At 50.5% G+C, this 15,649-nt stretch overlaps 2 protein-coding genes and 1 long non-coding RNA gene across 7 annotated transcripts in view; 2 read left to right on the top strand and 1 right to left on the bottom strand.

Moving 5' to 3' along the window:
- The first annotated feature begins 1,592 nt into the window (after positions 1 to 1,592).
- LOC115650249 lies at positions 1,593 to 5,666 on the top strand. Its single transcript, XR_004000040.1, has 2 exons — positions 1,593 to 2,120; positions 2,865 to 5,666. It is a non-coding gene; the product is annotated as an uncharacterized LOC115650249 (long non-coding RNA).
- A 1,409-nt stretch (positions 5,667 to 7,075) lies between these two features.
- ZNF408 (zinc finger protein 408) lies at positions 7,076 to 14,731 on the bottom strand. Its single transcript, XM_030562120.1, has 6 exons — positions 14,697 to 14,731; positions 12,022 to 12,476; positions 11,668 to 11,906; positions 11,130 to 11,194; positions 10,063 to 10,385; positions 7,076 to 9,103 (listed from the first exon to the last, which is right to left on the bottom strand). The coding sequence occupies exons 1-6, from the start codon at positions 14,729 to 14,731 to the stop codon at positions 7,143 to 7,145; spliced, it is 3,078 nt and encodes a 1,025-aa protein (XP_030417980.1). The 3' UTR covers positions 7,076 to 7,142.
- Positions 12,213 to 15,649, top strand: part of ARHGAP1 (Rho GTPase activating protein 1) — a 35,014-nt gene continuing 31,577 nt past the window's right edge. For 3 of the 5 annotated variants that reach the window (XR_004000041.1, XM_030559910.1, XM_030559914.1), the window contains exon 1: positions 12,227 to 12,315. The gene's annotated coding sequence lies outside the window, so the exon portion shown is untranslated. Of the gene's footprint in view, positions 12,362 to 15,649 lie in introns of all 5 variants that reach the window. The other 2 variants (XM_030559912.1, XM_030559911.1) reach the window with 2 other exon arrangements.

The following is a 15,649-nucleotide window of genomic DNA, read 5'->3' on the forward strand; positions in this document are numbered from 1 at the left end:
TGGGCCCAGCTGCACCTTATTTACATACGTATTACTGAATAAAGGTGCACTCAGCAGTGACAAGATGCCTGCATAGCATCTGAGACAGGAGAGCCTATCATCTTATTCAATATTAATTCAAACTGGCTTCGACCTGGGACCATTGCCTGGCCTACTAACTGGCTAAAAGCCCCTAAACTGAGGGGAATGATACGTGACAACGGAATGAGGTATGGGAAAGGGTTTAAGTGGGGAGCCTTAAGAAGCAGAAATAGCAGTATGGTCCTCCTACTGCTTTAATAACATTCCAGAATTGGGAACAAAAACACCAATGACATTCCCAGGTGATAAGAAATAGGGAGGAGCTGGACATCTATGAGGACAAATAATCCTAAGGGCCTGTAAATGTGCGCCTACTCTGCAGTGCCACCTGCTGACCAAGCGTGGCTCTGTGATGCCTGGCCTCAGGTTCCCTTTACTGTCCCACAGGCACTTGTGTCCAATAACAAACCCTCTTGTTGGGGTCTGGTTTAACATAAAAGAAAGGCACAGTAAGGACTCTTCCACCTCTGTCTCGCACTGGACACAGACACTCATCTAGAAGGTCCACCGAGCAACAACCTCTTTGCTAGGTTCAGTTATCAGTCCTTACCAGGCGCTACTCAGTCTCTCCCCTTTAAGTCAAGGGGTTGTACCGGTCTCCTTGTTTGCTGTATTCTCAGGCTGCTTCTCCAGGAGCTCCCCCAGCAACTTTCTTCCTGAGCCTTCTCAGCAGCTCTGTAACAGCTCTCCCAGCAACTTCTCCAGTTGTTGTCTCCCCTTTTTGAGGCCCAGGTGCCTTCCCTTAAGCCCAAAAGGGCAGCAGGTTATAAATCACAAGTGCACTGGACTCTGCTTTTCCCAGGAGACTCAGTCAGGGGAAAATTAATCAAATAGGTCCTCAGAGAGGAGGAAATCGGGGCAGCAAGTATGGTTGAAACTTTGGAGGCAGCGAACAAGACAGGCATTTGCAATAAGATATGGAAGTCAAACAGGCCAATGGAGGTTTTGGCCTGCTCTAAAACACTGTGTTGAGTTGGCACCTAGAATTGGATGTTTCCCTACCAGAAGATGACTGACAAATGAGTGAGTTCAGAGAAAATAATCACGGAGGAGGATACTGGAGGGACTGACTGTGTAAGAACAATTATCCAAGTGATACATATACCTATTCTAAGGCCTGGTCTACACTACAAAGTTGGGTTGCGGTAAGCTGCCTTGCATTGACCTAGTTGTGCATGTATCTATGTTTAAATTTGTCTCCTACTGATATAAGTGCCCAGTTACAGCAATGCAGTAACCACCTCCCTTAGTGGCATTGAGCCATGGTCGATGTACTGAGGTCAACGCAGTGCAATTTTAGATACTACGTTACCTCTGTCAACTCTAACAGTCCTCCAACAGCTATCCCAAAATGCCTGACACTGATCATTCTGGTCACAATTGTGAACTCCACTGCCCAGGGTCAGGCAGACTGGAGGCCCCCCCTTCCTTTTAAAGCCCAGAAAAATTTTTGAATGCCTTTTCCTGTTTGTCCAGCTTGGCAAGCACACCTAGCAGATCCCATTGTTGTGTGCAACTGCCCAAGTGACCATGACAGTTACATGCTCCATCCTGGAGTAGAGAGGAGATATTAGATCTCCTGGGTCTGTGGAAAGAAAAGGCTGTGCAAGCACAGCTACGGACCAGCCATAGAAACATCAACATTATGATCAGATCGCATGGGGGATGCAGGAGAAAGGGCATGACAGGGATCAGCAGCAGTGTCACATGAAAGTGACAGGATTGCATCAGGCATACCAGAAGGCCAGGGAGGCCAACAGCTGATCTGATGCCAAGCCACAGACCTGCCGCTTTTACAAAGAGCTGCATGCTATCCTTAGCGGAGCCCCCCTCCTCCCCCGCTCTTCACCATGGATACCTCCAAGAAGCACAAGCCACAGATGCCTGGCATAAACAGTGAGAATGAGGAGGATGGGGGACAGGGAACTGGAAGCAGGTGGAGGGAAATCCAGCTACACTGTGAGCCAGGATCTGTGAGACTCCAATGCAGTCCAATCAGTCGAGCATGGGCAAGCCTGATGCAGGGAAAGGAATCTCAGGTAAGTGTGTAAATGTATTTCCCATTACAGCGATGTACTGATGATGCCCCCAACTCAACAGGACACAGCTATAGACTTTTCATTAATTCACTCACACTAGAAGATGTACGGTACAACAAAGAGGTAGCATTGTTATGTGATTTTCACTCCCCTGTAGAGAGGGAGGGGGGCTATGCGGAGCAGTTTATGTACACAGGGATGGGCTCTGAATCCTCCCGAGATTTTGATTAAATTGTCATGGAGGTACTCTGCAATGCTCTCCTAGAGGTTTTTAGGGATGGTGGCCTCAGTTCTTCCTCTGCAATAGGACACTTCCGCATAGCAGTCAGTGATAACTTCATCAGGTACCACTGCAGTACACAGACTAGCAGCATAGGGGCCGAGGTGGCTTTGGGACACCCCTAGGAGCAGTTGTGTTCTCTGTTCCTTTGTTACCCTCACGAGTGAGATACCCACTACAATCACCACTGCGTGCAGAAAATGGTGCCAGTACTCAGTGCCATTGCCTATATTCAGTTTCATGCAACTGAGCAATTCCCTCATTTCCCTCACCCCTGCAGCTCACACTCACTGTGGCTGGTGCTGAGTGATGCCATGCACAGGCACTCCCAAGCAGAAGTGTCAACGAGCACGTCTTGTTTAAAGGTTAAGGGGAGTAGTGGAAGGAAGTTCTGAATCTTAAGTTTTTCTTTCTGTTGTGACTAAATGGACAATGGTACCTCTGTGTGTTTTATCTGCCTGCAGCGTTGAAGGGGTCCCTCTCCACACTTGCAGAATGCCTGAGCCAGATAAGGAGAAAGAAGAGGACTCGGTATAACATTTTCAATGAGATCCTGCAACCCAGTGCTGCATCACACCATCAGCAATGGGCCTGGAGGGCGAACACTGCAGGCAGCCTGGAGAAGGAAACAGCAGACAGGAGAAAGGCCCAGAAGTCCCAGCAGGAAAAGGAGAGGGAGATGCATCAGGACTTAATAGAGCTTCTCTGTCAGCAACCAGATGCTGCTGACTGTTGTGGACCTACAGGTTCAACAACCATGGGATCCTGTCCCTTTTCAGTCCCTGGAGAATTCCACTACAGCACCTCCCCTCACACACTCCTACCCAACATTCCATGTGATAGTAGGGGGAACATACCTACCCTTGCCACATTAAGGACAACCACAACTTCACATACAGCAACCATGGCTTTTGCAGGTCAGTGTATGTGTAGCTATGGTTGAAATGTAGCATTTTTCATAGAATCAGATTATTAGGGTTGGAAGGGACCTCAGGAGATCACGATAAATGTTCTTTCTCCTTAAGTTCTGTTCCATTAATTTAGTAAGTTTTTAATGTATTTGCTTTTAAGTTATACATTTTTCTGTGCACTGGTTTTGTTAGAGTAAAGTTATATTATTGGAAAATAAGTAATCTTTATTAGTTCACAACATATGCTGCTGAGTGCCTTGCAGTTCTGAAAACACCCACTTACTTGTCACTGTACTACACCATAACACAGCTCATAGGATCAGTGACATAGTGTAATCATCATAAATGAACACCAAGCACCGCAAAATTAATAGCTGCATTGACAGTGTTCTATTCAGAGATGTACACCAAGCACCCCACAATTCCTAACACCCACAATACATCAGGAGCAGGTACAGCACAGTACGTTACTGTGGCTCACTGTTAAAAGTGCTCTTTGCAAGCCTCCCTCAGCCAGATAGCTCTGTGATGAGCTCTAACAGCCCTTGTATCTGGCTGTTCAAACTCTGCAGACAGCTGCTCCACTCCTGTCCTACAGACCTGTGGCAACTTTCCCCCCTTTGCTTCACAGATCTTATGCAAGACACAGTGGGCTGCTATAACTATTAGGTTTTTTTTCCACACTGAGATACAATTTTGTAAGTAAACAATGCCAGCGTCCCTTCAATCTACCAAAAGCACATTCAACCATCACCTTGCTTGGGTGCTAGTTGCTTGGTGCTGTTGAGGTGGCTGGTGTATGGCTTCATGAGGCAAGGGAGCAGGGGAGGCTGGGTCCCCCCCAAGGCTGTTAGTGGTACTTTAACATTGCCAGTTGTAGCTTTCTGAAAAGTCCTGTGTTCTTAAACATGCACCTTCCTTGAGCAGCCATCATTTTACTGGTGACGCATCCCCCGTGAGCCATCAATGCTTGCATAATCACAGAAAAGTAGCCCTCTCTGTTGATCTACCCTGTGGCAAAGTGGCCAGGTGCCAAAATTGGGATTTGAATGCCATCTATTGCTCCACCACAGTTCGGAAACCCCACTGCTGCAAATCCATTCTCTATGTCTTGCACATTGCCGAGAGTCACAGCCCTGGATAACAGGAGATGATTAATGGCCCTGCACACTTGCATGACAGTCTCCTGCAGTGGATTTTCCAACTCCAAAACAATTTCCCACTGACTGGTAGCAATCTGGTGTTGCAAGTTTCCCCAGTGTGATTGCCACTTACTTTTCCACTGTCAGAGAAGTTCTCATTTTTGCGTCCCTGCGCTGGATGCCTTGTGTGAGCTTGGTGCACAGATCCAGGAATGTGGCCTTGTACATCTGAAAGTTCTGCAGCCACTGCTCATCATCCCAATCCTGTATTATGATCTGATCCCACCAATCAGTGCTCATTTCTCAGGCCCAGAAGCAGTACTCCACCCTATGCAGCTGCTCTGCGACCAACACCAGAAACCTTGAATTAGTTCTCACTGGCCCATATCAATCTGTCCTCCGAGAAGCTGTTATGTTCCCCACTGATGAGGTTCTTCTTATGGCTTGGCAAATACCAGAGGATCATGTGTCCTGTGCTTGCAATGTTTAGGACAATAGTGCAGAGCTGTGCAGGCTCCATGCTTCTGTCAGAAATACTGGACTGAGAGGACTGCATGGGTATGTGGGCTTTTTAACAAAAGTGTGAAAATTATGGGGTATAGATGACATTATAGGATGGAGACAGTTACACTCTGGGAACCTGATCCCTTGCTCCCAGTCACCCCTGCACAACTTGTTTCTATCCCACCCTGTCTTGCCAAAATTTCTCAAAACACACTGTGCCTGACAGTGGCAGATTGCACACTGGGATTGGAAGCTCAATTTCAGACTTAAAAGTGACCATTCTTCAACAAAAAAAACCCTTCAAAAACAGACTTCAATGAGAAAATGCAGAACTGGAATTCATTTGCAAACCTGACACCATCAAATTAGGCCTGAACAAACACTGGGAATGTCTGGCTCACTACAAGAAGTAATGTCCTATCGACTGTTGAGTATCGGCCATCCACCTGATGGAACTGGCATTGTTAGCACTACAAAAAGTAATTTTTACTCTGACATTCACTGTCAATTATTGGGAATGGGACACATCCACCCTGATTGAATCATTGCCCCCCACCCCCACATGGTAAGGTAACTCCCTCTTTTCTTGTGCTGTATATTTATGCCTGCCTACTGTAATTGTCACTCCATATATCTGAAGAAGTGGGTCACAGCCCACAAAAGCCTATGCTCTAATATATTTGTTAGTCCTTAAGATGCCACAAGACTCCTGGTTGTTTTTACTGATGGGAGTAAACACAGATCCAGTGATGGCCAAAGCCTTTACACAGTAAAGGGAAAAGGAGCCACTTCAAGACCAGAGCCCTTTAATGAGGAGACGAACTGCACAGTGCATTCAAACTACCCTCACTGGGGCAAAAGAGGTTCAGCCCATTGAAAATGAAGACAGTGTTCGGTGTCCTGTTTGCAATGCAGTGCTGACCCATTCACTACTGTAGGTGCCAAAGGAGGTGCTGAAGCAGAGCCTGCAGGGAAGAGAACAAGAGGGAAATCCCAGGGAGCAACTACTGTCATGGCCTTGAATTATTATATAAGGCTAAACACAGGCAAAACACAGACCATATGGAGAAGCATCCTGCCCTGGCCCTCTAGTGGGGAATGGGATGGAGCTTTGCATTGTTCTACTTGTAAAGAGTAATTTTGAAAACAAAAGAACTTTGTAAACCCCTTGGTAACTGGCTCAGCATCTCTTCAGCTGTGCCTGGTGCTATGATCACCCTCAGTGGATGAAAGAGGAAGAAATAATCGAAATACTGCAGTGCAACTGTGGAACAAAACCAAAGCAAGGAGAGGAGAGGTGGTCAAAACTGATTCACTAGCTGCTTGTTTGTGTTCACCCTTGCCTTCACCACAGAGCAATGGTGCTTATTTAACCCTTAACCAGTCTGGGGACAGGACAGCAGTGGCACTGTCTTTTGTATTAGTTATAAGTGGGATTTCTTCTGTAATGAGTAAAAGCAGCAGAGTGTCCTGTGGGACCTTTTAGGCTAACAGACATTTTGGAGCATGAGTTTTCGTGGGTGAATACCCACTTCCTCAGATGCATTTCGTCACCCATGAAAGCTCATGCTCCAAAACGTCTTTTAGTCTATAAGGTGCCACAGGACCCCTTGCTGCTTTTACAGATCCAGACTAACACGGCTACCCCTTTGATACTCTGTAACGAGTTTCTCACTCCATCAGCCAGTGTTTTCCTTTCACCAGGCCCAGCACACACTACCTATAGATTTCCAACAGAGAGGGGCAACTGCCAGAGACCCGGGTTAATGATATTTAGGGCTCGTCTATACTTAAAACACTGCAGTGGTGCAGCTCTAGCTCTTCAGTGAAGACACTAACTATGCCAATGGGAGGGGTTCTCCCATTACTGTAGATAATCCACCTCCCTGAGAGACGGTAGCTAAGTCAACAGGAGAATTCTCCCGTCAACCCAGCATTGACTATGCCATATTTTTCACATCCCTGAGCGACATAGTTACACCAACCTAATTTTCTAGTGTAGACCAGGCCTTATGTCACGCCCTCCTGACCTCTCCACAAACAGATTTGAAGCACTGCTGGCCACTCATCCTGTATGGTAGGGCCTGGTCTCCCAGCAACATAGACAACACACACAAGTTAGAAAATAGATTTTATATTCTGTATAGCTGTAGAGAAGTCAAACGAGTTGGAAAGAGGCTGGGTGTCAGGTCCCCGTCTCTACCTCCACTACCTCGGCTACAGCACCGAAACCTACACCCTCCTGGATGATGACCATGTCACTGGGGGCGCCTTCGTCCTGCATGATGATACATTTGTGCTCGTGCTCAGAGATCATGATCTCAATGATGTCATTGTTCGTTTCCAGGTGCCCGGCAGGGGCTGCACTGCCCAGCACCCTGCGCACTCCAGACTCAGGGGGGCTGCCTGGGGGCTGGTAAGTGGCAATGTAATGCCCATTGGTAGTTATCATAAGCTCTGCCTCATTTATCGATGCTGGCATCTCCACTGACTGCACCATGAGCATTGTAGGCTCCTCAGTACCCGCCTCCTGAGGGACTTTCCTTTTGAGTCTCTTCCTTGCAGCCTTTGGCATGTCCATGCCCAGCAAGACCGCAGCCTCCACCAGCTTAATGGAGTCTCTGGCCCCCTTGTGGGTGACCTTGTGGCGCTTGAGGCTCTGCAGAAGGGTATAGCCCATGCCACAGACATCACACTTGTAAGGCATGTCCTCCAGGTGGGATTTCTGGTGCCGGCGCAGCTTGGTGGCCAGCGTGTATGCCTTGCCACACTGCTCGCACTTGAAAGGGCGCTCACCGGTATGGAGGCGCTCATGGGCCCGCAGCGTGTGGGGGTCCTTCAGTGCCTTGCCACATACCGTGCACAGGTGGGCCTCCCCAGTGTGAGAGATGAGGTGCCGCCGCAGCTCCGGCAGCTGGGGAAAGGCGTCCTCACAGAAGCGACACTTGTAGGGCTTCTCGCCGGTGTGGAGCCGCAGGTGGCCGCGCAGGTTGCCCTGCTGCCGGAAGTCTTTGCCACAGTAGGGGCAGATGTAAGGCTTCTCCCCAGTGTGCAGGCGCATGTGGTTGCGCAGGGAGCCAGGGTTGGCCAGGTAACGCTCACAGATGGCACACTTGCATACCTTGGGGTTGGCTAGGTTGAGCTCCTTCATTAGGTGGATCTTCTTGTGGATGCGGAGGGAAGGCCGGCGGGCGAACGTCTTGCCACACTCCTCGCAGGCAAACGGCCGCTCGCCCGTGTGCAGCACCTCATGCTCCCTCAGGTCTCGCTTAGTGCCATAGGCCTTGTCACACTGCTTGCACTGGAAGGGGCGCACACCCCGATGGAAGAGCACGTGGGCCTTGAAGCTCTCCTCAGAGCTGTAGCTCTTGCCACATTCAGTGCAAAGGAAAGGCTTGTAGCCAGTATGGGTGAACCTGTGTTTCTTGAGGTGGCAGAGCTGGAGGAAGGCCTTGCCGCACTCCCCACAGCGATACCTGCGCTCACCAGCCTCATCCCCATGTGGCAGGGACTTCTGCTGAGATACACCCAGGCTCCCAGAAGGACCCTCCTCCAATGCAATACTGACCTCCACTTCTGGGTACTTGTCCAGCTCATCAGGACCATCAGACAAGCCCTTCATCCTTTGCTCCAGGGGCTCTAGTTTGGAATGGCCTTTGGAAACCTGTCCTACTTTATTGCGTGTCTCTGCATCACCTCCCTCGGAAGTGCTTGGCCGCTTGGCCTCCTGCCCAGATACCCTAGCATTGCACTCCTGCAAGCACTGGCTGGTCAGTGCATGCACCTTGCGTGGCTTCCCAGCCAAGCGAGCGCTGAGTCGAACCCCGTTTGAAGGAGACAACGGCAGATGGAACTTCCCACGACATGCCTCTTTTGGCTCCCCATCTGCTCTCTCGACCTTTGGTTGCGGGTCCATCTCCTTGACTGAGTCCTCTTTGCATCTACTGTTAGCCTTAGCTGCTGAGGTGCTCTCATAGTGCTGGTTCTCTTTCCTCTGCATCTTGGCATCCCCAGGCTCATGTCCAAGGGTCATGCTTTCTTTCTCCTTCCTGCTGTTATCTTGCAGCCTGTGGAAATGTTTGGCTGGCTGCCTGCTGTCTTCGACTCTAGTTTCATTCTCCATCACCTTGGAGTTATCAGGATCCCCTGCACAGACACACAATGGGGGGAAATCAACACTGGCTATTGAAAGACAACAGGCTTGTGCTGTCTGGAACAGAGAAAATGGAGGAACTCAGAGATAGACACTCTACCCTACCCAGGAACATCAAGCATCTGGCTCCTAGATGCCTCTCTCCAAACAGGGGAGGAATTTTAACCCCAGCACACCCAGGCAGGACTTTGGGGGGCTGTATCATGGCTGGTAAAGCTAGGAACTGCAACATTCTCCATTCTGCATTGCCACTTCCTGAAGTGATGTAGGGTCAGGGCCCCGTCACAGAGCCCAGGGGGGCAGCAGGGCCAGAGTGTAGGCCATTGAGTCCCAGCTGCTAGTATGTTTTTTGGACTCCTCAAAAATGGATAGTTCTACACAAACACTAACTGCAAGGGGACATTCAGAGCAGGAGGAGGAAAATACAGCTGTGATTAGAGCCATGAAGAGTCAGTTGTGTGAGGTATGTAGTTACAGCCACTTCAGAGACAGCAGCCTACCTCCCACCTGGGTATCTGACCAGCAACAAAACAGGCAAGTCCCCATTACACCTCTATAATGCTCACTATGGAGATAGGCTAAATATCCCACAACCAAGGCAGATTCTCTCTCTTCCCTGGCACACTAGACAGTATCCTCCTCCTCATATTACACGCTCCTCCTTTGAGAGAGTGGGGAAGGCAGAGCAGCATTACTTCCCCATTCCCAAGGGGAGGGGCCTCAATCCCTACAACAAAGGTGTGGGAGGAATTTCTTATTGAATGTATAGGCCTCTCCAAATTCACAATCCCTAAAGCCTGCCTTATTCTGGGACTGCACCAATGCTCCAAGCTCTGAAGACACTCTGGTTATGGGGTCCCCAGAATCACGTAGTGATCTTTGCCTAACAGCACTGTAGTCATGGCCTTTCCATAAGAGAACAAAGTTTGCATGTCCTGTGAAAGGAACGTACCTGCAAAGGGCTCTGATGCATTCCCACATGGAGAGGATCCTTCTTTTTGCACCACAGCCTCTGCCTCTGGAGTTGCTGTCTCTGTCACAGCTGCCACTGCCAGCTGCCCCTTTGGCTGCTTCTCATCAGGAACAGCTATGCCCTCCGATGCGCTCTGCAGCATTCTCCCCTCCACTTGGGCAGGACCAGGTTGGGCCTCTGTAGGCCAGTACAGTAACTCAGTGCCTGCAGCGATAGGATGCCGCACTCGCACGTGGAGCCTTCCACTGATCCACACCAAAGACACGTTTGCCTCATCCTCCCCCCGGCCTCGCTTCACCAAGCTGCAAGACACCAAGCTCAATGTCAGCACCCACGTGGGGCACATGGAGGTCCTATTACCTTCAATGGGAGCACCAAGCTCTGAATGATCAAACGTTAGTCAACTAAGAAGAGTCCTCCTAGGATATAAGCCCTTTAACTGCCTACAAGAGGCCCCCGATGTCTTGATAAGAATGTGTTCTGAATTCTTGGGCTGTGTGTAACTACAAACTAGCTCCAGAATAAAGCGCTCTCTGATTCCTTAAAACACTCTTCACTATGCCAGGTATCTGTGTCACTTTAGCTTTCCAGATGGGTCACTGTGAGGCCCTGCTACAGAAACAGTCTCTTCACACAGACAGCCAAGAATCCATCGTTCCCCTTACATACATAAGGAAAGCGTGAGATCACATTTACACAGCATCTTTCATCCCAAAGCAGCCCTTACACAGCCAGGGAGCATTTCACCCACCCCGGAAATGCATTCAACCGTGGGGTAGAACATGGAAGACGGCACCTTCCAGCAATGAAACATTCAACTAGGGCACAGAACCGACAACTGAAAAATACCCCATGATGAGTTACCAACATCATATTCTGAAGCACCTGGGCTATTTTTTTTGGAAGTTTGCCATCCATGTATTGGTCAAGCCTGACATTGCCTAGTGAGACCACCCCAAAGTGTTACAGTGGCTACAGATCCTCTCTTTACACTTACAGTATGTCCCAAAGGGAACCCCTATGTTGTTCCATATACAGCTACTAACCTCCTCCAGCTAAGGCTCCTCTCACAAATGGATTCATCACTGCAGCAGCAGCCAGACTGACTTGCCTGAAAAGCAAAATGAATTCAGAATAGGCCTACAAGCCCAGCGGCTGCCCCTTAATAGGAGCTGGCTGATGCTCCTGGCACTTCCTGCAACCAATCTCTGTAGCGACTCAGGCACCCAGATCCCATAGTGATGGGCAGACAATAAGGACCTGAATAAAACTGAGGCGTGACACCTAGTGTTGGGTGCTTGCAGACTCCCCCAGCCACACTGGAAATGCCCAGGCAAATGCTGCACATGGGAGCCGGGCAGCAGAGAACAAAGAGCTTCAGCAGACGGTTCACAGCTGGACATGTGGGTTCTTTAGCAGGGCAGCGCCAGGCTTGGCACCTGGGCTGAGACCTTAGTCTTTCCCCCTCCCCCTTCTTCCAGGAAAAGCCTCTGTGGTGGACAGGGAGTCCTGCCCGCCCCCCTCAGCTGGTGCGACTGGAGCTGCTCTGGGGTTTGCCTGTCAGGCCCCCCAGCCCCACTGTACCTCCGAGGGCGCTGTCTCTGCGGCACAGTCCGGCTCCCGCTCCGCCCGGGGCCCGAACTGCGCTCCCGGCGGCAGGGCTCTCCCCACGCACCAGACGCCCATGCCCGGTTCCTGGGCGAGGGAGGGCCCCAGGGCCAGCCCGGGAGGGAGGCTCCGCAGGGCTCCGCAAGACGCGCCAGGCTGTGCGGGCGGGTCTCGGATCCGCCCCGGGTGGCCGCGGACGGGGCGCTGCTCACAGCCTGCGGGGAGACAAGGGAGCGGCGGCGTTACACGGGAGGCGCAGGGCCCAGGACGGGGTCCCGCCGGGCGCTCGCAGCCCCCGCCCTCCCGGCCAGCGCCTGCCGCGCCACTCACCGAGGTGGCTCCGCTCCATGCCGGCCCGGGGCCGGGGCTGGGGCCTGCCGCTGCACCTGACCGGAGCCGAGAACAGGGTCCCCGCTCCCGGCTCCCCCTTTGAAGCGGAACCATCCGCGGAGCCGGCGGCCGCGTCCGGACGACTTTCACTCGGGACCCAGAAGGCGGCGGGGACCGGAAGTGGAGAATGGGGGCGGGCCGCCGTTTCCATGGAGAGAGGATTCCTCTTCCGGTTCGGAGGCGGATGTTTATGAGCAGGTTTGACAGGCGGGAACCTCCGGGAGCGGCCGACTGGTGAGGGGGGCGGAAGCTTCGGTGTCGGTGCTGGTGTCGGACGGGGGTCAGTGTCGCGGGAGGAGCCGGGGTGGGGGTCGGCCTGCGGGGTTCGGGTCCGGGTCCGGGTCCGGCCCGACCCCGCGGCACTGGCCGCCCGGACTCCTGGGTTCTCCCCGTGGCTTGGCCCGGGAGCGCGCGGTCAGCGGGCAGTGCCGCGGGGTCGGGCCGGGGGGTGAGGGCAGCGCGGTTCTCGCTCCCCGCGCGGGGAGACGGGGGTCAGGGAGCTGACGCCTGCAAAGCAGCCGGCGCGGGGCTGTCGATGGGCGGGTGCCTGTGTCTTGGAAGGGGCTTGGCTAAGGAGTCCGGGTTGGTTTTATTCCTTTCTGCTCGGGGAGAACCGGGCCGTGTGTGGGGCTTGGCAGGGCGGGTGTCCAGCTGCGGAGCTGTCTGCTGTGCGCTGCGGCTGCACCCGGGTCCACCATTCTGGGCGGGAGCGAGGTCTTAGACCTTTTAGTTTTCTTTTTAAAACTAAGGAAATTCCCAGACAAAAAGTTGTTCACGCTGCAAATAGAGATCTCCTAGTTTGCATTTCTAGTCTCTGGGTGTCGTTGTTATATTTAAAAATGTTAGGCGGGTTTGGCAGCAAGTGATCAACCCCAAGCAGAAACCACTCTTTGTACCCTTTGGATGGGGTGTACTCAAAATACTCACTGGCCACCGCTTTTTTAGAGGAAGACCAAAAAATGCCTTTTCTATCGTCCCTTTAGCTACTTAGACATTGTGCCTTTCCCTGGCTTCCTTTGCACTTTCACAATTTAAGTGTCTAGGTGGCCTTACTAGAACACCCCTCCCACTTTAGGAAAGCTGCAAATAGGGTAGAGAAGAGCAGGGTTAGAGGCTAGCCCTGTGGGTTTGTATTGGAAGAGTATTGTATTGGTGGAGAGCGCATACAGAATGGGAGCAGAACTTGTTCAGATAACACAATCAGCACTTACAATGTTCAGGGCCCCAAGACTGGCTAATGCCCAGGTTTACAGTGGTAAAGGGAATTGAAGGCCTTTTAATGGATCATTTATGAATTCTTGGATTCAGGAGAGTTTCCTGAGGCTTGGGCAGTGATAGGCCAAAATCCACTATTTAACAGAGCCAGGATGCTCTGCTGAGGTGATAATGGTGGGGCTGTCGATAGGTAGATTGCGGGGTGGAGGGTGCAGCCTGTGTCTTGGAAGGGGCACTTTGTTTAGGAGCCTGGGTTGGTTTTATTCCTTTGTGCTCGGGGAGAACTGAGACGTTGGGAGCGGTTAGCTCAAACATCTCCCTCGCAGGGTCTTGTGGGGCTTGGCAGGCTGATGAGTGCAGACCAGTGAGCACAGAGGGCAGAAGAAATTCTAGAACCTCAGTTTGATGGAGGGGCAGTCAGACAGGCTGGGTAGGGGAGTTCAGGATTAAGGATGTGCTGGAGCTCTGTAAGGAGAAGACTGTTTCTGTATGGGACAGAAGCAAAGATCAGGAACTGTAATATGCTTCAGTTTTCCCCAAAGTATTTGTCAAAGATCCACATTCACAATTAACATTTGGGATACAAGATAGACTAGGGCACTAGGGGACAACAGGATATTAAGGGACCCTGCGAGGGAAATGTCTCTTCTGGATCAGGCTCCCAAGAGGTCACTTTATATTGTTGTTCATACATATATGGGATTTGAAATTGGTGAAGATACACTGCCTTCTATAGTGCTGAATTTGGAACATAGACATTGTTATACTGAAGCAGACCCAAGGTCCATCTAGTCCAGTATTCTGTCTCCAATAGTTGCTAGTACCAGATGCTTCAGATGCAAGTGTAAGAACTCTGCAGTAGGCAGATGTGGTACAATAGTCACCTGCTCCCCGCCTCATTAAGTCTCATCCTGAACTCTAATGGTTAGATTTTTCTTATGCTGTTAAGCATGAGGTTTAATATCCTTTCCAACTTTTATTAGCATTAACAGTTAGACTTCCTGATATTCTTGTTTTTCATATAAATGTCCATTCCCTTTTTTAATCTTGCTGTCTGAATCTTTAGTTTGGCTCAAGGTATCCAGGTGTGCAGAGGAGGCTGAGCTACAAGGGGGTAGGCCAGAAGGAAGTGGGTTTGTGGCTGGCTAGAAAGATATATTGCCTTTTCAAGGCTGTCACATGACTCCAGTTACTCAGAAATTCAGCACAACTTGTGTGGTGCGTGAGTCTGGAGGAAATAGATAAGCAGCTTATGCTGGGACTCTGAGGGATAAACCTGAGCTCAGCTTTTCTGCTTCCTTCCTTGGTCTCTGCTAGGTTAGAGGATCTCTGCGTGGTTGGTGTCTCTCTCTCAGGGTGATACCTCTGCAGGTGCAGTCAGCTGAGATGTTTGAGCTAACCGCTCCCAAACGTTGAGGTGGGGGTTGGGCATCATGGAGTCTGGAACTCATTCTTGCAGTGCCTGAGTTGGTTGGTTTCAAGGCATATCTGTTTTTCCAGACTCTTTCTGAGAGACTGGGCTAGTGAAGTGGTGAGTTATAAGTCCTGGTGTGTTGAATGGGCTGTGAGGGTGATGTTGACACTGAACTGCGTAAAAAATAAAAATAAAAAAAAATCTGTGTATATTTGTATAAAAATTGCTAACATCTTTGCCTGCAGTAATGGGTTAGGGACCTTCTCTGTCTTGTAAGGCAAAATAATTATGTGTGCAGCAGAGATTAAACTGGCAGGAGTTGCAGAGCAGGGACGGAGAAATAACTCAAAGGGCCCTAGAATTTTTATCCGTATTGGGTCTGGCAGTTGCTGACTAATATGAGATGTGGTTGAGGAAGGGGAATTGCTTCTTTACTTGATGATGTATTTCTTCTTTAATTTATTTAAATATGTCAAAAGCAGTTGACGTTGTAGATGAGCGTTCTTTGGTGTAGAGTATTGTATCAAAATAAATAATGCAGCTGGAAGAAAAATGACCAAGCCCCATACTCAGTTGGAGGGGGAAGCCTGGGGTGCAAAAATATCTGAGAACCTGGTGGAGGAGGCAGCAAATGAGACAAGTTCATGATGCGATAGTGTTGCAAAAAAGCCATTGTCAGTAAGAGACTACGTGTGCAGAGACTTCAGAGGAACAGAGAGAGGTTATTCCTTGGGGAGACCCCATGCGGATCTTGCATTAAGTTCTGGGCTCCTCAATCCAGAGCCCTCCCATTCCAACGCAAGGGGAGGGGTGGGGTGGGGTGGGGCACACTGCTCTGGGAAGACCTCCCTTGGGATACTGCACTCAGCGCTGGGTATCTCAGTATTTGAAGGAATCCTGAAAAGCACCTTAGAAATTCTCAGGGGCAAGAGGGACTAA

Source organism: Gopherus evgoodei, chromosome 4 (genome assembly GCF_007399415.2).
Source record: "Gopherus evgoodei ecotype Sinaloan lineage chromosome 4, rGopEvg1_v1.p, whole genome shotgun sequence".
NCBI classification, from domain to species: Eukaryota; Metazoa; Chordata; order Testudines; family Testudinidae; genus Gopherus; species Gopherus evgoodei.

Bases quoted from the DNA above. Each gene is read 5' to 3' on its own strand.
- ZNF408 (XM_030562120.1), bottom strand. From the start codon at position 14,731: ATGATGCCCAACCCCCACCTCAACGTTTGGGAGCG. The intron at 11,907-12,021 runs GTGAGTGGCGCG...GTCTCCCCGCAG, and splicing joins CATGGAGCGGAGCCACCTCG to GCTGTGAGCAGCGCCCCGTC. The intron at 9,104-10,062 runs GTACGTTCCTTT...GTGTCTGTGCAG, and splicing joins TGCATCAGAGCCCTTTGCAG to GGGATCCTGATAACTCCAAG.